This window comes from Canis lupus, chromosome 27 (assembly GCF_003254725.2).
Source record: "Canis lupus dingo isolate Sandy chromosome 27, ASM325472v2, whole genome shotgun sequence".
NCBI lineage: Eukaryota > Metazoa > Chordata > Mammalia > Carnivora > Canidae > Canis > Canis lupus.
In genome coordinates, this window is record NC_064269.1 from 44,698,338 (window position 1) to 44,725,536 (window position 27,199).

At 45.4% G+C, this 27,199-nt stretch overlaps 1 protein-coding gene across 39 annotated transcripts in view; it reads left to right on the forward strand.

Moving 5' to 3' along the window:
- The window catches only part of CACNA1C (calcium voltage-gated channel subunit alpha1 C), a 746,601-nt gene that overhangs the window by 456,396 nt on the left and 263,006 nt on the right, over positions 1 to 27,199 (forward strand). For all 39 annotated transcript variants that reach the window (XM_025461617.3, XM_035706871.2, XM_035706874.2 and 36 more), the window contains one exon: positions 24,257 to 24,396. In XM_025461617.3, the coding sequence (XP_025317402.3) occupies positions 24,257 to 24,396 (140 nt within the window). The remainder of the gene's footprint in view (positions 1 to 24,256; positions 24,397 to 27,199) is intronic.

Genomic DNA, 27,199 nt, shown 5'->3' on the forward strand with positions numbered 1-27,199 from the left:
GAGATGGGAGGATGGGGCCATTTTCACTCAGCATGAGGCAGATTCACTTCTTCTTTCTTGGATGTTTGGCATCTTGGATAAAAATAGACCAACTGAATTGTGTCTTCAGGACAGGGAGATGGAGAGAAATGTGACACTTTGCAGAGAGCTCAGGCATGGAGTGTGCTTACACAGAGGTGGGCGTGAGTTCCTGTGTTGTGCTGAGTGGAGACAAAGACCCTGGCTCCCTGGAAGCCAAAGCCACTTCCCCAGGGGAAATGTGAGTTCTCCTGATTGGAAAGGTGGGCTCCACTTTTCATAGAAGCTCTTCTGCTCATCCACAAAAAGAGAAAGAGTCATCGATGAATGAAAGGGGTCTTTCTGATACCTCTGCAAGAATGAGCAAGATGGAAAGAAGGACCTTGAGTATTCCAAGGAAAGAATATGGCAAAACCAAGAGGCAGGTGGGCAATCTGCCCCATGGGAAGGAAGGAGGAGCATCCAGGGGAGAGTCACAGAAGAGTCATGGCATATAGCAAGGGGCTGAAGGAAGCCTCTGGCCCTCAACCTCCCCAAAGAGGGCAGGCCTCAAGTCATTACAGATAGAGTAGAAGCCTACCACACCAAATTTAACCATTCTACAGAGAATGGCTAAATAAATAATAATACAGCTATCCATGCTACTAGAATGCTGTAAGGTTACTGAGAGTGATATTGAAGACAAAATTGAATCATATGTAAGATGTTTAAAACCTTCTGTTAAGTAGAAATAAAAGAGGTTATAAAATAATATGAACAGTATGATGACAATTTTGGAAAACCAAAATACACAGACTGAGGAAATAGATTGATCATACATACCCAAATGTTGACAATGGTTACCTTCAGAAGTGGGATACTGCTCATTTTTATTGTCCTTTTTCACCTCAGAGCTTTCTTCAGTTTCTGACATGAAATAGTTTATCTATGCTGTTAGGAAATAAAATGGTCAGGGATGCCTGGGTGGCTCAGTCTGTGGAACCTGCTTAATATTCTCTCTCTCTCCTCCCTCTGCCCCTCCCCCGACCTGTCAGCACCGCCCCCCCACCCCACCCCCGCTTGTGAGGGGAATTCTCTCTCTCTTTCTTTCTCTCTCTCCCTCAAAAAAGAAAAGAAAAGAAAATGATAAAGATTATAAGACAGAAAGGGGCCCAGCTAGGGGACTGCTTGGGAACATGGGACAGGGACTCAGAGCAAGGCAGGAGGTGAAGGAAGAGGGGGTGGAACAGCATGTTGCTGACTTCATTATGAGCCATCTGAGAAAACTGAACCAGAAGATTAAACTGGGAGAGCAAGAAGCCTTTACCTTCACTGTTTAACCTTTGGCAGCCAGTCTTCCGAGCTCTTGCTTTTTTGAATGCACTTACCTCATTTTTCCAGCCTGGGCTTAATGCTCTCCTCATTTGCAATGCTAAGCTTTTTATCTGTTTTTCTCCCACAAAGCTTTGTAGTTCACTTTAAAGACCTTAGTGAAGGCTGAAAAGCCCAGGAAGCCCAGATTATCCAATGCCCATGCCTAGGACAAATGAAAGGTCACAGGAATGAGAAAGAAGGTTTCCAGAGGGTTCTAGAAATTCCTGGAGACTTGGGAGGCCAAGGCATAATTTGGCAAGAGGGGGATATTTGTTTTGGTTTAGGTGTGCCTCTCTGACTTCCATGGTGTTAGTATAGGGGGGCAGGTGACCATTCCCTATGTTCAAGAAAGTGTGGTGAGACTGAAAAATGAGCTCAGACCCCATGAAAAAGCATGAGGGTCCAGGATACAGCTCAGAGCTGGGTGGAAGGTACATTGGTGAGAACTGATCCAGCATGGTTATTTTCAGATACTCATTGAATTTCCAAATCTCATCAATCAGTGAGCAATAAATATACCTGTTCTTGCAAGATTTTGGGTTAAAAGCTGAGTCTAAATGTAAGACAGGCCTTTGCCCATGAAGGACTGGAAATTTAATAGAGAAGGCAAGATGTGACAAACCTATGTGAAGTTAACTTTATCAGAAATAATTAATTACAATGTGCAAGAAATGCCATAGGGTGATGAGTGTGATTAAGGGCCAAGGGAGTGGCATGTATGGTCAGTGCTACCATTCCAAAAGCTATTTAAAGAAGAGGCAGTTGACCTGAGTCTTTAAGAATGGGCAGAATCTGAGGAGAAGGGGAACAGATATTTTAGACCTGGAAAAAAGAGGGTGGGCAAATTCTTAGAAACAGGAAAGCTTGAATTATATTTAAAAGGAGCAAAGGGGCGGGGCGGGGGGCACGGGGTGGCTCAGTGGTTGACCATCTGCATTTGACTTGGGTTGGGATCCCGGGGTCCTGGGATCTCCCTCATTGGGCTCCCCACAGGGAGCCTGCTTCTCCCTCTGCCTATGTCTCTGCCTCTCCCTCTGTGTATCTCATGAATAAATAAATAAAATCTTTTTTTTTTTTTTAAGAGGGCCTATGGGAATTGTTGTGGAAAAGGTAATATGTCAGCAAGCTTGCTTAGTGACCTTAAACAAACACCGTTTATTTAGCTCACATTTCTGCAGGTTAGTGATTTGTATTAGACCCAGTTGAGCAGTTCTTCCAGACTAAGCAGGTGTCCACTGATCTTAGTTGGGCTTGCTCAAGTGTCTGTGATCAGCTGCTGGGTCACTAGAGCTGGCCTGTTCATACTGGTGTTGGCTGGGATGGCTGAGATACCTGGGTGCTCGTTCTGCATCATCCCTCATTCCCCAGCAGACTGTCTTGGGCTCACTCACATGGTAGGAGAAGCTGCAAGACCTCAGAGGCCTAGGCTTAGCTGTCATTGCCACAGCATCCTATTGGTCAGAGCAATCAACAAAGTCAGCACAGATTCAAGAGGTAGACAGACTATGATTTTTAAAATTTAAATTCAGTTAAATTTTTTATTTAAATTCAATTTAATTAACATATGGTATATTATTAGTTTCCGAGGTAGAGTTTAGTGATTCATCAGTTGCATAAAACACCCAGTGCTCATTGCATCAAGTGCCCTCCATAATGCCTGTCACCCAGTTACCTCATCCCCTGCCATCTCCCCTCTGGCAACCCTAATTTGTTCCCTAGAGTTCAGACTGATTCTTGATGAGAAGAGTGACAAAATATCATGGCCGTTTTTGCCAGCTTCCACAGATTAGTCAGCTGGTGCCAAATCCTAGAGGGCCTCGAGTACCAGAGTAAAAAGATGCCTTAGTAGGAAGGACATGGGAAGTACGCCATGAGCTCAAGAATGGAAAGGACCAGTGTTTCCCAAAGCCAGTGTACCAGCTTGTGCCAGTCCACAGTGAAGATTTACAGGGCTGCAGTTAGATGAGAAAAATAAGCAAAGTGCAATGTGAGCGGATAAGTGATGGCAGGGGTGGTGGGGCTGCCAACTGCTCTTCATTCTGGGCTTGTTTCTCCTTTCTTTTATAAAACAAAAGAGGGAATAAATGGTCATTGTTATTTTTAATATTTCTACTTGGCAGAATAAAAAGTTGGCAACTCAAGTCTGTCCCTAACATCTTTTTGGTCTTGCTGTTTTACTGATCCATGAAATCTTGACAAGAGCCCAGGAAGCACCACACAGTTGATTAAGACAAAAGAATTTGTAGCACAGAGATGGGTCGCTGCTGACCCACACAATCAAGGAAGGCTCCCGGTGGAGGTGTGGTCTTGGCTAGGCCTAGAATGGCTAGCATTTTGTGAGGCAGATTTTTAAAAGCAAAATAATGTCAGCTTGGCAGTGTTTATACTGTATTAGTGAGCCCTTATCAGATCAAACGTTCAGCTCCATGACTTCAAAGCTTTCAAGCTGAGAAATACTTTCAAAGGAAAGGCTATCTTGTATTACTTGCTTGGAAATTGAAAATCTGTTTCAATTCTACTTGAAAAGTGCTTTCGTAAGATTCACTTATGCATTATTGGTTCAACACTGCCTGCAGAACACTCCCCTGATGGGGGAAGCCCTCCCTGATGGGGCTGTACCCTGCCTTTCCAGCCTCTGCACCATCCTTCCCTGCAGACCCCTGCTTTAGCCAGGTGGTCAGACGCTGGTCACCTGTAACCCTTTGATCCTCAGGGCCAGGTGGTCAGATGCCTTGTGCTTAAGCAGCTTATCTCCTGACCCAGGATCCCCTCCCTGCCCTCCAGCCTTCCATGCTAGCCCTTCTTCAGTGCTCAGGACCCTGGCCACCTGCTCTAAGAAGCCTCAATGGCAGATGGAGCCAGTCTGCATGGGCCATCTGCGGCATCGCACACTTGGTGATTAATTTTTCTTTCGGGTACTCATCTTACCAACCTAGACTGCCACCTCCCTGATAGTGTAATTCTTGTCTTCCCGCTCTCTATACGCCCCACCTGTATGGCACCTGGAAGACACCTGGCTGATGTTTAATTAAGCGCCATGGCTAGTAGCTGGATGGTGGGTTGGTAAACAAACGGAGCTGTCTCTGAGTCCAGCTTTGCCCTCCCTGAAAGGGGTGTCCAACCTGAGAGCCCCACTTCTCTGTACTCTGACCCACATTGTTCCAGTGAACTCCCAACTCAATGGGATGCCCCCTGAGTGGCTGGACATTTCATTAGAGGCACGACTAAAGAAACAGAGCTCATTAAAGTACTCTGCTTGTCTGGATGGTGACTTTGCAGTGGGTGGTCAGGAGGCCAGCCAGGCTGAAGCTGACCCCGCATCCATGCCTCTCATCATTGTCAGGTCTGTTTGAACTGGAAGCTGGGAGCATCACAGGTAGTGACTGTCTAACAAAGTATGGCAACCTGGGTGGCTTAAAACAATAGATGTATTGTCTCAGAGTTCTAGAGGCCAGGAGTCCACACTCAAGGTGTCAGCAGGGCCATTCTCTAGGGGAACAGTGTTTTAGCTGCTGGTGTTGCCAGCAACTCTTGGCATTCTTTGGCTTCTAGATGAATCACTTGAACCTCAGCCTCTGTGGCCACGTGGACTTCTCCCTCTGTGTGTCTGTTTCTCGTCTTATAAGAACACCAACAGAGTGGATTAGAGGCCTGGGAGATGGCTTTGTTGCTTTGCAAGAGTTGCTGGGAGCTGTTTGGTAGATACTGTTGCTCTGCTCACTCCCAGGAACATCATCGCAGTACTCCAGGAGCCCAGCTGCACCTGGGTAGGCCCGTCTTAGGTAATAGAGGAGGGTGTTTTCCATGACCCTGGGTGTTGAGGCCAGTTCTGGCAAGGGAGGAAGTGTGTGCACTGAGAGAAGAGGCCTGAGGCTTCAGCAGTGATCCTAACTTTTTACAGACCCACTGTGTTATATTTCATCCCATGACGTAGCAGGACAGGACTTATTTCTAACTGAAGTCCAGAGACCCTTGGTGTCTTACCTGAGGACCTACAGATGGTTAATAGCAACAGGGCCCAGACACCTTGATTCGTGGTATTATACAGCCTTCTGGATAGTTCCCAGGACAGTTTGCAGGAATCCAGACCTGTTCTCCCTCACACTTGCCTTGGGTCTGCTTCACCCTCCTGCTCTTTCCCTACCCAGCCCAGGGAGGGTTACCTGTAACTCTTTGATCCTTGGGGTCAGGCATGTATGAGAGCCAGTGCTAGCACATGACAGGTACTCTATAAACACTACTTCCTTTCCTTCCTCCTGACCCTTTAAACTCTCACAGCACCAGTCTCTGCTCTTCGGTTGCCACTCACTAGACAGTCCTTCCTGGAGCATACAGTGGGGATCTGGTTGTACAGGTGGTATTCTCACAGGAATATGGAAAGTCCTTCCTATGTGTTCCCAACAGCTCTCCCCACAAAGTTCTATCACCACAGGCTGGTAGAGAGAGCAGGTCTGACCACCCTGCCCTGCCTCAACCTTCCTTTGCTGCCAAGCCTCCCACCCTGGAAACACACCGACTGCTGACTCGGTGTCACCCAGTGCCCCAGCACTGTCCCTGACTTCTGATGTCTCTACAAAAGCCACACTTCAAGGGCCAATGATTGCTCTTCTGGGTGGTGAGCTGTTTCCCTCGGGGCCCAGGGAAAGGGTGAACACAGGAACCCCAGGCACGGTATCTCCTGGTGTTCTGGATCCCAAGAGTCACATCCCCCTTGTCACCTATCACAAAAATCTGTCTTCATCTGGGAGACAGCTCAAACTCATCTTACCCCTGCGGAGGTCCCCAAAGGAGCAGACCATGAATCACTGTTACCACAACTCCCCTCTCAGGACATGTCCTGGGTTTTATAGCTCCTTGATTTATATCATTATAATTGAACTGATCAGCAAGGAGAACAAACCCGTTTTTATAAGAAAAAGGAGACACCCATAAAAAGCCAAAATTATGACTGTTTGCAGTTTGAAGGAAACACTTTTTTTTTTTTTTTTTTAAGGAAACACTTTTTAAACTAGATCTGCTTTTGGTATAGGCATCAGCCACTTTCCGAGAAGTTCAGGCATGAGACGTCCAGCACGATTGGGAGGAGAAGCAAGTGAGCCCCGTTGGAGAGGCATGCGGTTAGCAGAGAGGCTAGGAATAGACATCAGGGGCAAAGTCACAAACTTCCCAGGGCAGGAAGGGTCCGAGGGCATCCACAGAGCAGAGAGCCTACCTTTGCATCATCGCTGCTCCAGGACCTCTATGGCCTCAGGTGTCATCAGTGTCTGTGGAATCCTGGTGAGCAACCTGGAAGACCTGCCCTAGCAGCTGGAGGGGCGGGGAGGGGGGGGAGGGGGGAGCTGGCCAGGGAGGGGTGGCTCGCTTTAATGTGCTGGGGTTCGGTTTCTGCTCTAGGAGTCTGTGATTCTCCACCCCAGGACCCTTCTATCAGTACCACGGGGTCAGGTGACTGAGGCTGACACCAGAGGGAGGCCAGAGGGGAGTGTGGGCATGAGCAGGGGGCAGTGGCCCTACTCTAGGGCCTTCATAGAGCACCTGCTTGAGCTTCTCTTCTGTCTGCTTCAATCTTGACTGAGAACTTAGGACTTCTTACTGCTCAATTCACATGCTAGGTCATGTTTTTTTCTTTTTTTGCTCATTTTTATAGTCATAATAACTGGTACTTGTATAACACTTTGACACCTACAAAAAGGCCTTAATAAATATTATTTATGTTTCTTTATTTCAAATTCACCACATCCCTGTGAGGTAGATTTTATTATTTCCATATGAGAGCTAAAGAAACTGAGGCCCAGAAAGGAAAAGTGGTGTGCACAGCACATGGTAGCCAGCAACAGATCAGGGCCTTATGGTTCTGCCATTGTTTTGGGTGTGCTGATACACACACAGGTGCATCCTAGACCCTGACCTCCAGCACCATAATCTGATGAAGGAACTAGCATGTGCTCACAATTCACTACAGCGCAGGGCAGGATATTACTGCAAACACTCTTCTCCCACGGTGGTCTGGTCCTATCAGAAGTGCTATGGAAGTTTAGATGCTGGAGGAAGTATGAATAGATCAGAAAAGGCATATATGCAATAAGCTTTTTAAAAAATCATGCAAATGAGGGTTATTACCATGTCATTTGTATTAGGAAACTTTTGTGGCTTTGGGCAACTCCTTACCCCTCATTGTTCCTTACTATCCTCATCTGGAAAAGAAGGCAGTGGACCCCAAAAGCTTCCAGGTTCCCTCCAGCCTGATGTTTCATGCCCAGATGCATTCTGTACACCACAAAGCCTGATGGTCCTCTTCCCAAGCCTTCTGAGCAAGCCACCAGGACAGAACCAGAGCATTAAGGAGGCAAAAAAAGCAGAAACAGAGTCTGGGTGAGGGGAGTGTTCCCTTTGGGGCAGGAGCCAGGGGCCACTTAGACAGGGAGGGTCCTGGTTACCTGGCACCCAGCACCAGAGGAGCTGGCTGCCCAACCATGGCTCTTGTTCACTGAAATTGATGTGCATGCCAATGTCTCTGAACCACATGGGAAGTATGGCTAGGCTGCAGCTGGTGGGCATTTCATTTCCTGGCCTGTCGGTTTTTAAGGAGCCTGGAATAATGGTGCCACTTGCCTGTCTCAGCACAAGAGGTAGGCTGAGACGCTGAAGTAGAAGAGGCATCCAGCCTGGTGGATCCAGTGGACACACAGCCAAAGCTGGCCTTCTTGGGGTGATGCTCTTGTGAGGCAACAAGACCCAGAGCAGCCTCAGGCCTGGGCAAGTCCAGGTGCATGATGAGGAAAGACAGCAAGTCAACATAGCCAAAGCAGTGTGCTGACCTGGACCCATGCCTGTGTGGAAAACAGCCTTTCTTTGCCTTGGTGCATCCATCCATTCATTCACTTCCATTTCTTCCTTTTTGCTCACAGAGGTGAGAGCACCTCATGGCATCAAGTACCATTGGTCATCAGAAGGATCTTGGAAGAGATGTGGCCAGCTCTACCTGAGGCTTAGCCCCTGAATGCACGCACACAAGTGACTTGCCCAGAAACAGCCCCTTCCCACCACTGGAGAATACCAGCTCTAAGGAGTTCTCCTAAAAGACAAAATCGGCCTCCCTGTTGTGTCTACTGATGAGTCCTGCTTCCATCCTCCTATCTTCTGATGGCTTCTGATAGCCACGTCAAGTTAGTCTACTCCTTTCAAGGGACAGCTCTTGAGTGTAGTGTTTCCCCAAGTATGGCATGTTCTTTAAGAGTTCTTTAACTGTCACCTTTTTTGGTAGCAGGGATACTTCTAGTAAAAAAATAAATAAAATTAAAAGTCTCCTTCCAAAAAAAAAAATAAATAAAAAAAAAATAAAAGTCTCCTTCCTAAATGTCTATATAAGAAAAGCAAGGTGATTTAAAACAAAAGTATTAAGTATAAAATGCAAAACATCCATGGACATGGCAAAATTATGCTGGTCTTGATAAATGCCTTTCTGGGCCACCCCCTTGCTAGCATCCCCCTCTCGAACCTTTCACCTCTGTTCTCATCAACTTCACCCTGTTGTTTGATCATGGATTGTATGTAACTATCACAGCTTTGACCGCAAGATGGTTTCTCAAATCCACACTTTCAGCTCTGACCCACCATCTATCATCTCCAGTCCCCTGTGCACATTTTCACTTGGATGCTTTTGCTTCTCCTCATCGTGTCTGTATCACTTCTCAGATACCATGGGATTCTAGAACCATGATGGGGAGGAGGGCAGGATTGGGGAGGGAGACATTTCTTAAGTATTTCCTGTTTAACATGTTAGTGTACATTTTCCCCCTCAGTCTTTAAAGAGTCTCAAAAGAAAGATACTATCTCCATTTTATAGCTAAGTAAGTGGAGGCATGTGACATTTAAATAGTTTGGCTAAGGTGCAATAGTTGTGAGAGATCTAAAATTTAAAACTCAAATTTGCCGGTGTGATGGAATTCCCCGTATGCTGGGTAGCCTTCCAGCTGGAAGCAGGAAGGGGAGTGGAGATTATCTGGCCAAACTTTGCATTCAGTGAATAAAGACACCACAGCCCAGAGAGCTGGTGTGACATGCCCAGGCCACTCTGCTAGCTCTGGCCAGCTCCTGCTCGGGACTCTATTGCAGCACACAATATTTGTTCTTCCCATCATTCTGAATGATGTTTGGTGGCATGCTCGATGGTCCGCCTCCCATCCTAGTGTTTTCTGAAACTGTCACTGCTTTCCTGTTCTACTGCTCCATCCTTCTCTGGTTCAAATTCTCGTCACCTCATTCCTGGACTATTTTATTTTATTTTTTTATTTTATTTTTTTATTTTATTTTTTTATTTTATTTTTTTAGAAGTAGGCTCCACGCAGGAGCCTGATGTGGGACTCGATCCTGTGACCCCCGGGATCATGCCCTGGGCCAAAGGTAGGCGCTAAACCACTGAGCCACCCAGGGATCCCCCTCATTCTTGGACTATTGCAGAGTCTTCTAACTTCAGTCTAATCTGCCTAGAGATTGCTTTCCACATTTGTCTTCATAAAACACATCTTGGCACACATGACCCCATGATCACACACTATCATGAGTCCAAGTCACCACAGACCTCAAATCTCAGGGACAAATCCCTCGTATGAAGCACAGACTCTATCATGTCACTTGAGACCTGCTTTAATTTAGACCCTATCTGTCTCTCCAGCTTTGTCTCCCACAATGGAAACTCTCTAGCAAAAATGGTCTCCTCTTTATGTGTCTGTGGGAGCTTACACTTCCCATATGGAAATCACCCCCTCACCTGGGAAATCACCCAGGCTCACCCCTCTGGCTCAGCTCACCCCATATGCTGGCCTCTAGCCCCTGGAAACCCACATTTTCTCCATGTTTTTCATCTGCTTCTTACCTGCAGGATTCATTCGGCAAGTAGCAAATGTGACCCTATGCTAGAATTCCTCTCCATCAGGCCCATCCTTCCTGCCTCCTTGCCCAACTATGAGCCCATGGAGGGCAGAACAAAGTCAAATACTCTTTGCAGCCTCAGTCCTTAGCCTCTGCCCTTCAGGGCGGGTGCATGTTCTTCAGAGTAACGATGCTACATGTCTTTATAGGGGCGGAGGGTAAGGCTGTTGCTGGGGAAGAACCCTTTCTTTCTACTCCTTGGAGTTGCACACCATGGGGTGGGTGATAGACAGCCTGCTGACCCACATGGCTGTCTGGGGAGCAGATAAGAAGAAAATGTGAAAGCACATTATAAAGCAAAAAGCATAAGCATGTGAAAGAGGCTAAGACTACAAAATTGACCTTGATGTCCTCTAGGTGTCCTTTTAACTTGCACTGGAAGAATCTGTGAGCCTCCAGTTTCTGGCCCTATATAAGGCATTTGTGGGGGGCAGAGGGAAACTGTGACATAGTTCCTGCCCTCAAATCAGAGCAGTCACACCCTGATTGGGGAAGAGACATCTAGGACACTTGCCACAATCAGAAGACGTATAAAACATGCCATAAAGACATGTAAAAATTCCAAATAAGAATTCCCATAAGTCTGTAGGGCCCAGAGAAAAATAAGATTGAAAGCCCTAAAGAAGTCAAAGCAACCCTCCAATGGGAGAAGGAATCCAATTGGCCCCAGAGGAAGTAAGAACATGCCAGGCAAGGAGCCACAGAGGCTGGAATGGAGCTAGTCATGCCGGAAAGTAGCATCTTAACTCGAGTGGTGGGTGTTGGGAAAAGACAAGGTACATATGTAGGAAGAGAAAGATTCAAGCAGAAAAGCTGGGGCCTAATGAATGAGCAGTAAGAAAATCCTTTAAGTGCCTGAGGAGAGGCGTGGCATGATAAAAGTAAGGTTCTAGGAATTTCCTTGCTCAGAAATTTCTTCATCATTTAAGGGTGAAAAAAAAAAACCAAAACAAACAATCCCCACACTAGGGAGAGAAATGCCAGGTCTGCATTCATATCCTCCATCTCCAGGCTTCTGGTGCTGGGATGTTGATGGGGATCCTCTGTGCCCCTCCCCCCACCTCTCTCAGGACTATAATGCTAATGCCTCGCACAACCATATCCTTTGTCTCGGCAACCCTGTGCTGAAACAAGGCTAAACACAGTGATACATGCGCTGCCCTCTGATGAGGATTTGGGCTGAGCTCTCTAGATCTAGTCTGAGACCATAATCTGAAATAAGCATCTCACGCACAGGCTGAGAGCTAACCGGGAGACAGAGGAGCATTTGTCTTAGTGTTCACAAGCTCTTGCCTTTCCTGGCTGGGGGAGGCTAAGCTTAGTTCTAATGGACCCAAATGGCTGATAAGGGGTGGAAGCCCTGGAACTGCAGTGGGATAAAGATGCTAAACGAGGAATGATGTGTAGAGATAGCAAATAGAACCTATCAGTAAGGGTGCTTGCAGATGCAAGTACTTGAAAACTCAGCTTGAAATAGTTTCTACAATAAGGAAATTTTATCTCACATAAAATAAGCCACAAACTAGGATGGCACCAAAGTTGGTTAAGGTGATTCACTGGTTCAACGACTTTATCCAGGACTCCACTTCTTTCCACCTTTTCTGTCTGCCACCATCAGCATATTGCTCTTGTCCTCAACTAGAAATCCTCATGATCCCCAGATGGTTGCCATGGTTCCAGGCTTCCTATACAGACATGAGCATGTCCAGCTAAAAAAGAGATTATAGTGCTCTTATGAATGTATGTCTCTCTCTCTCCCTTCTAATCAATGAGGAATCTTTTCTATGGGCATCCCAGAAAATTTCCCTTCATGTCACGTTGGCCAGGGATGGGTCACTTGCCCCTTCCATAGCCAATGGATGGAAGAGAATAGACTGGCCTTCACTGGGTTAGACTAACGGATGGTTTATGGCCACATTGCTCCTCACAAGTAGTGACCAGCTTTGGTTAGGAGTGGGAAGAGAGTGCAGGGGTCCATACTATACCCAGCATTTTGAGCACATGTCTTCACATTGTTAGTGGGAATACAGAGTGCCCTGGGCCAAGCAGGCTATGCATCTCAAGCACTTGCTTCACACTACTAGGTTTTGACAAAAATAATTCAGTATAGCCCCCCCCCCCATAAAGCCCTATGCACTTCCTATTATCACAGAGGTGCCAGATAAATGGATCTGGAGTAGTTGAGAGCTGAGTGGGGGTCCATTTATCAGTATAACCACAAACAAAACAAAAAAATATTAGAGTCCTGGTTCTACTGGCTACTAACTGCAGGGCTATTTGGAAAATTACCAGATATCTTTGATAAGCTTTCTCATGTATATAATAGAGATAATATTTTTAATCCATCATACAGAGTTACTATTATTTTTAAAAATATTTTATTTACTTATTCATGAGAGACACAGGGAGGGGGGCAGAGACACAGGCAGAGGGAGAAGCAGGGAGCCAGACATGGGACTCAATCACAGGTCTCCAGGATCATGCCCTGGGCTGAAGGTGGCGCTAAACCGCTGAGCTACCTGGGCTGCCCTCAGAGTTACTATGAATATTATAACTAAAGCATCCAGGCTCAAATTCAGGAGCTAATGGCAGCTGTGGTGGAGGAGGAAGAAATGGTGGCAGTGGTAGTGGAGATGGTGATGATAGTGATGATGGGGGAGGTGGTGATCATGGTGCAGGTGGTGATGGTGATGGCAGTGGTGATGATGATGGTGATGATGGTGGTTGTGGAGTGGCAGAGGTATTAGTGGTAATGGTGATGGTGAACATGGTGCAGGTGGTGGTGGTGGTGGTGATGGTGATGGCAGTGCTGATGATAGTAGTGGTGGTGGTGTGAGGAGGAAAGGAAAGTGAGAGTAAGAGGAATAAGAGGAGAGAGTATCTGCCCTTTCTGTTTCACAAAGAGGTCATGAGACTCAACATAAAAATGTATGGGAAAGTGTCCAAACTGCAAAGTACTACCCAGTGAGTTATCACTGGTGATTATGACATGGTTAGCAAACCTTCTAAATCCATGGATACCTCCACTCCTGAAGAGCACTGACATCCTTCACCTTTTTCTGCCATAACTGAAGTAAGTCACTTCAAGAGGCAGAGAGTTGTCAAGTTCCCAGAGACACAAGGGAAATGCTCACAGCTATGGGTTTGGGAGTTTCTTTAGCCAGAATGGAACCTATTACTGTAGATCTAAGGACTAAGGAGACAGACGAAGCAAAGACCTTTGGAACACATGGAACCCAGCAAACAGGATACAGAGAAGTTTTTGGCTTCATTTTATTTAAATTGCTTTGATCATAGAAAGAAGATATAAGGACTAAGTCTTTAGTTTTTGTTGAAGTCAAGAAGACCCAAAGAGGCACAGAAGTGAGTTGTGCTACCTACTTTGAGATCGGGGCAGGAGAGGAGACAGGGAGAGGCAGCAGAGCTGGTACTACTCACTACTCTAGCTGTCCATTCCTATGGGAATAGGCAGAGCTAGAACATCAGGGGAGGACATTCAAAGTCCCTGGAGCAGGGGTGTCCACTCCATGAATGTGTGCAGAACACCTACTGTGTGCAGGTGCTAGGATGGCAGTAATGACAGAAACTACCACTCAGGGTGGTGGCCAAAAAAGAGGCCAGAGGGACAGGTGGGGGTTGGACTTCAACAGACTTGGAAGCCAGGCTAAGGAGGCTAGATTCCACTTTAAGGCAGAAGGGAGCAGTTGAAGATTTTCATGCAGTAAAACAGCCTAGATGTCAATGGGAGGGGTTAGGAAGCTGCTTTAATACCCAACCAGTGATGGAGGCCTACATGGAGATGGGCAGTGGAGACAGGTGAAAAGATAGGGTCCATTTCCCTGGGCCAGGTATTGGTGTGACTCCTCAAAAGAAGGTGAGCATTTATGAGAGTTTTGAGGCCATGGCTGCAAACTCTCTCCATTTGGGAAATTACATTCTAGCCCACAGGTCACTGAGCAAATGCCCCATTGTCACCAGGAGTAATTTAGGCCTGATTGGTAAAATCTGTCACTTTCTCCACTCCATTACCCCCAAAGAAAAGGTAATATCCCTGAGCCGGGGTGAACTCCTTAGAGAGGAAGAGGCTGGCCATATTCTGACAGCCAGAGCTGCCCGGTGAAGGACGGGCCACCTTAGAAGGAAATGGTAGCCTGAGGTGGAAGAGGTCAACTGGAAGGATCTTCTGCTGTGCACAGGAGGCTGGCCAATGTGCCTTTTGGGCATTCCACAAGGGTGATGCAGGCAACATGTAATAAACATTGACTGTTCCCTCTATACCAACCACATGCTGGACATCAGATAAAGAACTTAAGCAGGCCAGTCTCTGCCCTATGGGAGTTTACACTGAGAAACCCAGACTGGGAAGGGACCCAGGGATGGACAGAGGTGCCATCTTGGAGGCAGGGGCAGTGAGGGTTCAGGAGGAGCAGACAGGCCCATACTCCAACATCTGAGGTGGCCGGCTTGGCACTCTGGATCTGAAGCAGGTGCCACTGTGCTAGGGCAGCCAAGGCAAGGCCGGCCTCCAGAGAGGAAGACATGAACTTGAGAAATTAGTAAGTGGCTAAGTCACTTCAAATTAGCATCATGGATAAGCATGGAGAAACAGTCCATTTGGAGGAGAGTGTTTGTTGTTTTTTTTTAAACTGAGCTACTGTAAAACCAATGACACTGGCATACTTCTCAACTCACTCAGCTTCAGTTGCTTCTTGCCCTCAATAAATAGGTGAAACATGTTTTCTCAAAGCTGCTTTACTCTTAGGCCATTAAATTGTTTGTCCTGTCCCTTCTTCCTTTACTAAAAGTCCTGAGTCTTGAGGCCAGACCATTTGAACCATCAGAAACCTTCTAAATAAGGCTCTTCAGAAGGACCTACCCTCCAAAAATTGTGAAATTGAAGCAGTTGTCTTCAGAGGCCTCCCATGTCCCTTCCCAGCTCCCTTCTTCCCAAACCAGGTGCCCCAGGCATCTGTCCAGGGTTTCACAGAAGATTATGCTGTCAACTTGCTGATGCATTAGTCCGTTAAGGTGAGGGCTGATATAGGCTAAACATGATGTCATATACATTAGATGGAGACCCCTAAAAGTTGGAAAGCCTTTAAGATCCAAAGGAATGCTTCCCTTTTTTTCACTCCGGTAAACTCTATATAACATGAAATTTGCCATCCTAACCATTTTTAAGTGTACACTTCAGGGGTACTAATTATACTGTAGATGCTGTGCAGCCATCACCACTGTCTACTTCCAAAGTTTGTCATGCCCTGAAACAGTTCCTCCCTCCCTCCAGCTCCTGGTCACCTCTACTGTACTCCCTGTCTCTGTGAATTTGCCCATTCTAGACTTTTCCTATAACTGGAGTCCTATAATGTTTGCCCTTTTGTGACTGCCTTCTTTCACTTAGCATCATGTTTTCAAAGCTCATCCATGTTGTTGCTGATCAGAGTTTCATTCTTTTTTATGGCTTAATATTCCATTGTGTGAATATCATTCCTCCACTGATGGAAAAAAGGCTTCTTCATAGCTGAATTCCAGGCATCAGTAGAGACACCAGAAGAGAAGAAGATCGAGTGATCTTCCAGATGCCACCCTTCCAGCCACACCATATAGGTAGCCCTTTACTGCCCAGCAGCTTCCGATGGGCACAGTAATCCAGGATTTCACAGACAGAGGCCACAGACAGAGACACTGTGCTACAACAGAAACAGCACCAGACCAGCCCTCAGGAAACACAACTACTCATCCATGGGGTGGATATGTGGCCTTGGACAAGTTCTCTTACTTCTATATAATGAGGAGCTTGGGATATGTGTCCTTGTATGAAGTCCTTCCAGCTTCTTATTTTCTGCCAAGTCCCTCAGTGTCCTAAGAGACACTTGCAGCACAGCAAGTGGTGTGGGGCAGAGCAGAGCCTCAGGAAATGTTTGTGACCTACTGAATGAAGGAATAAAGGAACAAGAGAGTAATTGGAAAGTGAGGAACTAAGGTATTCCAGTTTCTTCATCTCCCTTCATTTGAGATAGTCAGGAGGCTGTATTTAGAGGTCAGGTTGAATGGTACTTAAATTATGAAACAATCTGGAATACAGGGTGCTATTTGACACATTATTATTGCGTTTCTTGTCTTTGCACCTTGTACTGAGATGGAATTGTATGACTGGGCTTCTCATCAATTCTGTTTGGTGTAGAAATCTTGGCATCTTCAATAAATACACTTGCATAAATTTAAATGCATACACACAGGCTCTCTTCTTATTAATTCTCACACCTTGGTCTGTTATATAGCAAGTATAAGCTGTATAGTGCTCAGTGCAGATGGTGGTTATTACTCCACTGTGCTGTGTGTGTGTGTGTGTGTGCACGCACATGTGCGCAGAAACATCACATATGTATAGACATCGCAGGCTGTCTGTAGTTGTCCTTGTCTAAGGAGCTGTACACTGGCATAGCTTCTGCTCACAAGGAGTCCGCGTTCTCTAAAGCCCAAATATTAATGATCTCCTTACTGAAGAACTTTTTTATTATAAAAATCTATTTGTATTTATAGTGATCCTCAGAAAAATGAGGAGAAGAACTCTTTGTTCCTTTCCATGTCTTGGAATCTGACTGTGCCTTAAGGCAGAACTGCACACATACCAGGGATTGGCATTGAAGAGACTTTGGAAGTCCTCTACCACTTTGGAATTGGTGTTCAAAATTCCAAGAAAAACAAAACAAAACAAAAAGCAGTGATTCCTCTTCTCAAACAAAATCTTATGCAGAAACCAGCATATTAAGCCAATAAAAGTCTTCCAGACTAGTCAGAGATGGCTACTTTTTTATCTTGTATAGAGAGTCCACACCCCATCATATTGGTTCTCTGGACTTTTTTGAACTGTGTTAGGATCCTTGGACAACTTAGCATGTAGGTTCAAATGGTACTTCTCTGGTTCAAGGTAGCAAGGGGGTTAGTGAGCAAAGCCCCACTTTCTCAGCCTTCCCTAACTTGTAACTGCCCCCAGAGAAGCACTGTGGAAGCCTAGGGCTCTCTGCAGTGCTGCATTTTTTTTTTAATGCTTACCTAGTTCTTTTATAGATGAGGAGATAGACCCAGAGAAGTAAAGTGACTTGCCCAAAGATACACCACCAAGGGTACCAAAATCAAGATTATTACCATCAAAAGATAATAAAATCTCTGTCCTATAGGAGCTTATAATATAGTTGAAAGGTAGGATATGTGTACATGAAAAAATAAATGGAAAACTAAAATAGACACTGTACTCATCAGTGTCTATTAGTTCTACAAGTGTTTAGAAGGCATCATGGTTCCTGGAATCTGGGGCTCTCTCCACAATATTTTTTTTAATATTTTAGACATGAGTGTTGCCATGGGTGCCAGCTGCCAGCAGTAATGCTGAGAAGTAAGCAGGGAAAGAGGAAAGGAAGGGAGAAGAAGATGAAAATGGAATGGAAAGGAAGCAGTAAGGAGAAATAGCTGTGGATAGGAGAAGGTGACAGGAAGGAAGGAAGACAGGAGAGTCTGAGAGGCCAAAGTCAACACACCTGCCCCAGGCAGGTAGGGCTTCACCTGTGATTTGGGGAGGATCTCCAAGAGCCACAAAAAGACTCCATTTCAGTGTATTCCCATTCCAGCCTTGAACATCCTCTTTTCTGCAGGTGTTTATGCCCCCTGTACCCTTTCCAGCCTCAACCCAGAACTGCAGGAATGGGAACCTTAGTCCTTAGTCTGTTCCAGGTTGGCTTGCAAAGTTCATGAGTTCCCAAAATCACAGAAAAAAAGGGCCATTCACAGGCTGAATTTTGTGCATTCTCAAAGAGTTCTGTGGCCCCCTCGCAATTCAGGAGAGCACACAACTCTGGCCTGAAAACTTAGGCAGGAGGAGGGCTGTGAAGGAGTGTGTATTCACAGGACCAGAGGTGCCAAGACATCAGCGCAGCAACAGAATGGTCTTGGACAAACTTTTTCATTTCTCCACGCCATTCATTTTCACCCTCAGGTGTTCTGTGGCAACACAACATATGTTTTGAAAGGATCAACCAAGCTGTTTCACTTGTTTAAGTTTTTGTTTGTATCTGTCTTGGGTTTGTGGGGGTGGGGTGGGGTGGGGTGGGGTTAACTGTAGGGTATTCATCTCTCTAAGGTCAGAATGAATACAATAGGACCATCAGCACACTCCCTCAATTAGCAGCACAGATAAATGTGTTCCAGGCACTACAGCAACAGGCATCTGCCCCTTCTCAGGATTCTTTATCCAGACTCCTTCTTACTGGTCCTCTGAACCCTTTTCAGTTCTATATCAGATCCCAGTTGTGTCTTTGGGGATAAGTGAGGCCCAGTGAGAAACATTCCGTTGACACCAGGAAGGCAAGACGAATGAATGGACTCTTGGACCTCTGGTTTCCCATCTTCTGCATATGCCTCCCTGGCCTTGGTATCTTATCAGCATACTGGTTTTTCAAGTGAATAGGTTAATTTTTTTGTATATTTTTTATTGGAGTTTGATTTGTCAATATATAACACCCAGTGCTCATCCCGCCAAGTTCCCCCCTCAGTGCCCATCACCCAGTCACCCCATCCCCCTGCCCACCTCCCCTTCCACTACCCCTTGTTTGTTTCCCAGAGTTAGGAGTCTCTCATGTTCTGTTACCCTCTCTAATATTTCCCGCTCTGTTCCCCTCCTTTCCCCTATAATCCCTTTCACTATTTTTTATATTCAAGTGAATGAGACCATATAATGTTTGTCCTTCTCCGATTGACTTACTTTACTCAGCATAATACTCTCCAGTTCCATCCATGTCGAAGCAAATGGTTGGGTATTCATCTCTTCTGATGGCTGAGTAATATTCCATTGAATATGTAGGCCACATCTTCTTTATCCATTCATCTTTCAATGGACACTGAAGCTCCTTCCACAGTTTGGCTATTGGGGACACTGCTGCTATAAACATTGGGGTGCAGGTGTCTCAGTGTTTCACTGCATCTATATATTTGGGGTAAATCCACAGTAGTGCAATTTCTGGGTAGGAGGTAGCTCTATTTTTAACTCTTTGAGGAACCTCCACACAGTTTTCCAGAGTGGCTGCACCAGTTGACATTCCCACCAACACTACAGGAGGGTTCCCCTTTCTCCACATCCTCTCCAACATTTGTTGTTTCCTGTCTTGTTGATGAAGTGGTATCTCATTGTGGTTCTGATTTGTATTTCCCTGATGGCAAGTGATGCAGAGCATTTTCTCATGTGCATGTTGGCCATGTCTATGTCTTCCTCTGTGAAATTTCTGTTCATGTCTTTTGCCCATTTCACGATTGGATTGTTTGTTTTTTTTTTTTTTTTTTTTGCTGTTGAGTTTAATAAGTTCTTTATAGATCTTGGATACTAGCCCTTTATCTGCTATGTCATTAGCAAATATCTTCTCCCATTCTGTAGGTTGTTTTTTAGTTTTGTTGACTGTTCCTTTTGCTGTGCAGAGAGGCTTTTTATCCTGATTAAGTCCCAATAGTTCATTTTTGCTTTTGTTTCCCTTGCCTTCATAGATGTCTCTTGCAAGAAGTTGCTGTGGCCAAGTTCAAAAGGGGTGTTGCCTGTGTTCTCCTCTAGGATTTTGATGGATTCTTGCCTCACATTTAGATTGTTCATCCATTTTGAGTGTATCTTTGTGTCTAGTTTAAGAGAATGGTCTAGTTTCATTCTTCTGCACGTGGCTGTCCAATTCTCCCAGCACCATTTATTGAAGAGACTGTCTTTCTTCCAGTGGATAGTCTTTCCTGCTTTGTCAAACATTAGTTTACCATAGAGTTGAGGCCCATTTTTGGGTTCTCTATTCTGTCCCATTAATCTAGGTGTCTGCTTTTGTGCCAGTACCACACTGTCTTGATGATCACAGCTTTGTAGTACAACTTGAAATCCAGCATTGTGATGCCCCCAGCTCTGGTTTTCTTTTTCAATACTCCCCTGGCTATTCGGGGTCTTTTTTGATTCCACACAAATCTTTGTTCCACTCCAAATTTGTTCTAACTTTCTGAAGAAAGTCCATGGTATTTTGATAGGGATTGCATTGAATGTGTAAATTGCCCTGGGTAGCATTGACATTTTCACAATATTAATTCTTCCAATCCATGAGCATGGAATATTTTTCCATCTCTTTGTGTCTTCCCCAATTTCTTTCAGAAGTTTTCTGTAGTTTTTAGGGTATAGATCCTTTTACCTCTTTGGTTAGGTTTATTTCTAGTTATCTTATGCTTTGGGGTACAATTGTAAATGGAATTGATTCCTTAATTTCTCTTTCTTCAGTCTCATTGTTAGTGTATAGAAATGCTACTGATTTCTGGGCATTGATTTTGTATCCTGCCACATTGCTGAATTGCTGTATGAATTCTAGCAATCTTGGGGTGGAGTCTTTTGGGTTTTCTATGTACGGTATCATGTCATCTGCAAAGAGGGAGAGTGTGACTTCTTCTTTGCCAATTTGAATGCCTTTTATTTCTTTTTGTTGCCTGATTGCTGAGGCTAGGACTTCTAGTACTCTGTCGAATAGGAGTGGTGAGAGTGGACATCCCTGTCGTGTTCCTGATCTTAGGGGAAAGGCTCCCAGTGTTTCCCTATTGAGAATGATATTTGCTGTGGGCTTTTCGTAGATGGCTTTTAAGATGCTGAGGAATGTTCCCTCTATCCCTACACTCTGAAGAGTTTTGATCAGGAATGGATGCTGTATTTTGTCAAATGCTTTCTCTGCATCTATTGAGAGGATCATATGGTTCTTGTTTTTTCTCTTGTTGCTATGATCTATCACGTTGATTGCTTTACAAGTGTTGAACCAACCTTGCATCCCAGGGATAAATCCCACCTGGTCATGGTGAATAATCTTCTTAATGTACTGTTGGATTCTATTGGCTAGTATCTTGTTGATAATTTTTGCATTTGTGTTCATCGGGGATATTGGTCTATAATTCTCCTTTTTGGTGGGGCCTTTGTCTGGTTTTGGAATTAAGGTGATGCTGCTGGCCTCATAAAATGAGTTTGGAAGTATTGCATCCCTTTCTATCTTTTGGAACAGCTTTAGTAGAATAGGTTTTGTTTCTTCTTTAAATGGTTGATAGAATTCCCCTGGGAAGCCATCTGGCCCTGGACTTTTGTGTCTTGGGAGGGTTTTGATGACTGCTTCAATTTCCTCCCTGGTTATTGGCCTGTTCAGGTTTTCTATTTCTTCCTGTTCCAGTTTTGGTAATTTGTGGTTTTCCAGAAATGCATCCATTTCTTCTAGATTGTGAAGTGGTTAATTAGATACCCTCCAAGATTCTCTCTCTCTGACCCAATGGCTTTAAGCAGGATCTTATAACTTCTGCTAAGGAAGTACATTCCTATAATATGAAAGTGGTTTCCAGGGGATGAGATTGCCCCTCATGTAGAGGGATTCCAGCCTCATCTCTCCTCTTTTTAGGCATGTTGTACCAGGGCAACCTACTTTAGCCCACCCCTGCAAGCTGAACTCCCCCGAAACCCTCTATACCTGATCACCAGTAGCCCTGACTGAATGTCCCACAAATGCTTTAATTCAGCAAACCTGGAACTGATGTCCCTCCCCCAAAGTCTCCCCCTTCAGTGAGAGGCATCACCATCCAGAGTCACCCAAGTTAGAAAACTCAGGGAGGGGGGCAGTAGTTCTTTTGCCGCCTCTTCCCCCAACCCCTACATGCAACCAGAAACCAAATCACATCCTTTCTATCTCTCAGACCCATCTAGTTTTCACCAATCCTGCTGTCTATCTTGGCTCAAGCCTCCATGATCTCTGCATGGGTCACCACCCTGACTCCCTCCAATCCCATCACCACCCTCGCTCTCTAGGTCCATGACAGACTACTGTACACATCTGAGTCCATCATTCACGATCTCCTCAGAATAGAATCCAAGCAGCCAGATGTAGCCACAAAGCCCCTGGTCATCTTACTCCTGGCCACCTCTCCAGCCCCATTGTTTTCACTCCAGCTGATCAGATGCCAGCATTACCTAACGTTCTCCACACACACACTTTCCATAAGTTCCCTCAGGTTGCACTATGCCCTTTTGTAACATGCTTTCCCTTTCAATGATGGACACTTTAACCCAACATCACCTAATTTTTTTTTACATCACCTAATTTTTAAAGACTAGAGGTTCCCACATAATACTAATTGTTCCTGGATCATGCTCCCCCACCCCAGGCAGCCATGTGCCCAGACCAACTTTATGATTCTGTAATGGGTAGTGAGTAAAAGACAAGCTTGCCTCTGAGGTGCTGGTTAATGCTGGTCTCTCTATTCCCTTCTCACAGCTCCTTCCTGATCAGGGTCTTCATCGGTACATGGATCAGTGGTTCTTAAACTTTAGGGTGCCTCAGAAATGCCTTAAATTGTCTGCAATGCACTTTTCCTGGCTCCATACCTGGGAGACCTGCTTCAATAGGTCTGGGTAGGGCCCAGAATTCTGCATTTATTTACTTTGCATTCTCAAACTGCTTCACCTTGAGGTGGGCATGGTGAAATGAGCACTTATTCCAAGTCTAGAAAATCAGGAAAGAATGGATAGGAGCACAGGCTTCTGTGTGGGCTGACCTCTCCCCACAGAGCTCCCCATCAGGCTCCAATGCCCCCAGTCTTGGAGCACCTTTCCAGCAATCTAGGCTGGGAGCAGGTGATGCCCTGTCTCCACAGTGTGGGTATGACCTGGAGGTCTTCCGTGAGCTCCATCTGACCCAACAGGATGGGAAGTTAGGTCCAGGAGTCTGAGCCTGCTGCCTCCTGGGGGCTGTGATTGGGAGTGTCCTGCTTGGAGGATCTGTGGCCGAATGCCATGTGGACTAGTGTTTTGTGGCTCCAGTGAGAGATGGGCTGAGGCTCCTGCAAAGGTGAGCAGTGGAGCATGAAGGCATCCAGGCAGACTTCGCCTGGTGGGGACTATTAAGGCTCTGCACTGGGAATAAGGTTGTGGGAGAAAGCAATTAGTGGTGAGGGAAGCCAGTGAATCAGCACAGAGTCGGCTCGCTCTAATTGAGCCAACAAGTTTGTCCTGTTAAGTGTGGGCTCCCAGGGACAGCAGTTTCATCCTTAAATGCAAAGCCTTCCTCAAGGTGGCAGAAGGAGGAAAAACACTACCTTCCACCCCTTGAGAAAAGAGATGTGCCTTTTCTCTTCACCGTCCCACCTCAGTGCCTGCCTCCATCCTGGAAATGCTGATCTTCCTCTGTCTTTGGACAAGTGTATGTCTTTGGACAAAGATTTTTATTTTCTCAAGAAAGAGACAGACTTCAGGTCCAGGGTCAGTGTATATGAGCAGATTGCCTGTGTTTCAGCTGCTGTGGGAGATTTTCAATGCCTCAACTTCTTTGCGGCCATATTTCTGGTCTATCATTTTGGAGAATGTGGTTAGTACCTTCCCCCAAAATGGTTTCTGTTATCTTCAGGGTTTGTTACCTCAAGGTTATGGTGCACTTTTTCCTGTAGTACTGTCCCCTCTTTTCTGAGCACTATACTCCTCTGTCCTGGCATCATTTCCCTCTGGATCAAGACATTATGACTTCTCTTCTGAGAAGGTACAATGAAACATTCACTGATTTTGTGTGTGTGTGAATTTTTAAAAATATTTTATCTGAATTCAATTTGCCAACAGTATTTACTGATTAACTACATAAGATATTTCTCTAAAATGTGTAACTCTTCTACCACCCTAACACTTGCATTTTAACAGGGGACATTTAAAGACTAAAAAAACCCTTAATGCTCAATGAAGTGGAGCTCTAAGTTTGGAACAGACTGTGAAGTTGGTAATCTGGCTTGAGGGTCCTACCCAGTGTTCCCCTAGATCCTGCCACAGAGGGGGCAACACACTCTCCCCCACCTGCTTGTGAGATCTGCTATTTCAGAACTTTCCAGATCTCCAATCCCATTGACTTTATTTTTCTCTCCCTCTGTTTTTGTTTCCTAGGAACGAGTGGAATATCTCTTTCTCATAATTTTTACTGTGGAAGCATTTTTAAAAGTAATAGCCTATGGACTTCTCTTTCACCCCAACGCTTACCTCCGCAATGGTTGGAATTTACTAGATTTTATAATTGTGGTTGTAGGGTAAGTATAACTACCTTTATGTCTTCCCTCCCTTCACGCCTCACCATCCACCAACACGTGCCTCCTTTTCCTTCTGTATTTGTATCCCTTTTTGATTTGGTCACAATGGCACTGGGCACTAGGCAAGATGAGAGGATCCATTAAAAATCACTTTGAATCCAGACTTTCTCCAAAGTGAAAAGAGCTCTCACTTAGGATCACATACACACACACACACACACACACACACACACACACAGAGTAGAATCTGAGTGCTTTTAATGGAACTCAGAGTCCTCTGTGCAGCCAAAGAGATTCCCCTGCTTAAGGTCTTTTATTCCATCTCCAGCTGCATCTGTCCGACAGGACAGCTCTTCAGGCAGTTCCCCAGCTGTGTCCCTGAGCAGGGTTTAGTCCAGTTTGCCTGCAAGCAGCACATGGACATGGGGGTGGGGGCGCAGCTGAAATACAAGGTGCTATGGGCTCGCTCTCACCTCTATGGTGGGCTTCATCCAGGGCCCCAGGAAACAAGCCTATTGAGGTGGGTGGGTGAGGAGAAGACAGAACTATGAAGAGCCAAGGTTCTGGTGGCATAAGTAGAACCAAACACACCTTCCCCAAACATGCTATTCTACTGTAGCATAAGATAAAGCAAGATCAATATAGCCTTTTTAAAAAGGCAATGTAAAGTATCATAAAATAAAATTTGGAAGTGATGATCTCCTTATCTAAGAATTAGTAACTTTACCAAAAGATCCTCTGTGAAATATTTGTACATGTGCTATGTGAAACATAGTTTATTAAGACACAGTTGATGAAGTTCCAACCACTTATCTATTTTATGAAAAGAGAGCACCTTTACAGCAGATTCTACATCAGAAGAAGCTGGCTTCTCTGAGCTAATTTGTTGTTTCTCTGAGCCTGAAGAGTGGTCATGTGGTGACCACCTTGCATTTTTATTCCCTTGGTGTTCCAACAGGCTACAGTATGTCATTAGGCTCATATCCCAGGAACCTATTTTTGATTGGCACCATTTGTGCCATCCCAGTGAAGACACAGGTCCTTCTGGACTCCTCCAGAGCACTTACTGCTGGTTATCTCATGTGAGTGTATGGTCTTTCTGCAGGAAATAGCAAGAGCAAATCAAGACCATTTAGAAGTTATTTCCTTGTATCTGGGCATCTGGATGACTTATAAAGGTTGTTTCAAACTGTTTTAGAGGTTTTCTTTGTTGTCTTTTTTTGCATAGCCAATGAATGACACACTTTGGCCACATTAACTCCAAAGGATATTTGGGTAACATGAGAAGCACTAAAGTTGTTGGAGTATTTGCCAGGCATAGATCCGGCTCCTGAGGACTCAGAGTGAGGATGCAGCTATAAGAGATCTTGCTGCTTCTGTTTACACCAGGATAAACAAAAGAGTAACTGAACAAATAAATGCCTTGAAATAAGTCGGTAAACCTAGCAAAGGCATTTAAGGTGCCTTGTTCCAAAGGCCCCTAGTCCTTTCAAATTCAATGTATTTCTCAAGGCCTCAGACTCTAGGGAACCTTTCACACATGCATAGAAAAGAGCCCCAGGAATGACATGATAAGAGAGAAGGGTACCTTCGGGAACTAATTTTATTTAGGCAGAGAAGCTCTTCCTCTCATGTTTATGGAATGAGTTAGAGTTGTCTGCCCTCTTCATGGCCTTCCCTACAGCCTGGGAGGTAGAAAGAGGAAGTATGGGTCAGAGCTCAAACAGGAGCTATGGGATGGGGGGATCATATGCCTTATCATGCAGCTGCACACTTGGTGACCCTTGCTCATCTTTTGCTTGTTTGGACCTTGCTGTATCCCTCACCCTGCTGTTCCTCCCAGTAAGCACAGAGGGCAGACTTTGTGGGCTCAACCCATATTTCAGTCACATCTTCCTGGGTTCTAGGCCATGAGGCTGATGAAGAGGAAAGCATCTAGACTTGGCCCTCTTCCAAAAGATGCCTCTGGTTGACTGTTTAAGCCACAGAGGTCATGATACTAGAGGTTACTTAGCTTGTGGTTCACCATAAGCCTTTGGGCTTCCTCCCCACTAATATCACACATGGACATATTTGACACCTACTTTCTCTTCTCTAAGGGCATTTGTCCTAGGGGCTCTCTGTCTAGTCTAGATCTTGGCCCATCCTTCTAACTGGAGAAATCACACACACACACACACACACACACACACACACACACACACACACAAACGGTGTAGCTCAACCTCCTCTCTTCAGCTATGTCTCTTTTCCCTGCCCTTTTTTAAAAATCATATTAAATGGATATCCCTCTGTTTCCCTTATGTCTCCTGGGAAATACCTACTCTCTTAGGCTCCTCTGCAGCCACTTAGGGGAAAATTTCTTCTGCCCTCCTGCAATCAGAGGGGAATGTGCCTTGCCCTGGGAAAGCTGGGTTTGCCTGCCTACTGTCTGAGTGCCAGGCAGAAAGCTGCTCTCTCATTTCTGCATTGCCATGCTGGAAGCCTGTGATAAGAGGCATTTCTTAACCCCCACAAACCTGTCACATTTTCTTCCGAAAGTGGAAGGGTCTCTTTGGTACAGTGGGGAAATGGAACTGCTGAGTGAAAGTAGGAGGGACTTCAGAGGCCTCTGTGAGCTACCTCTCCCCACCCCAACCCAGGGACCAACCCAGGGACCTAGGGATCCTCACTAAATCCCCCTGCCTGAGACATTCTATTTCAACCACAAGGGCTTTTGCTACTATCTCTCTTGCAGTATGGTGGCCCTGCCTTTCTGACTTTCTGGATCCTCTAGAGCCTCATTGTCTCTTTTTAAAAACTC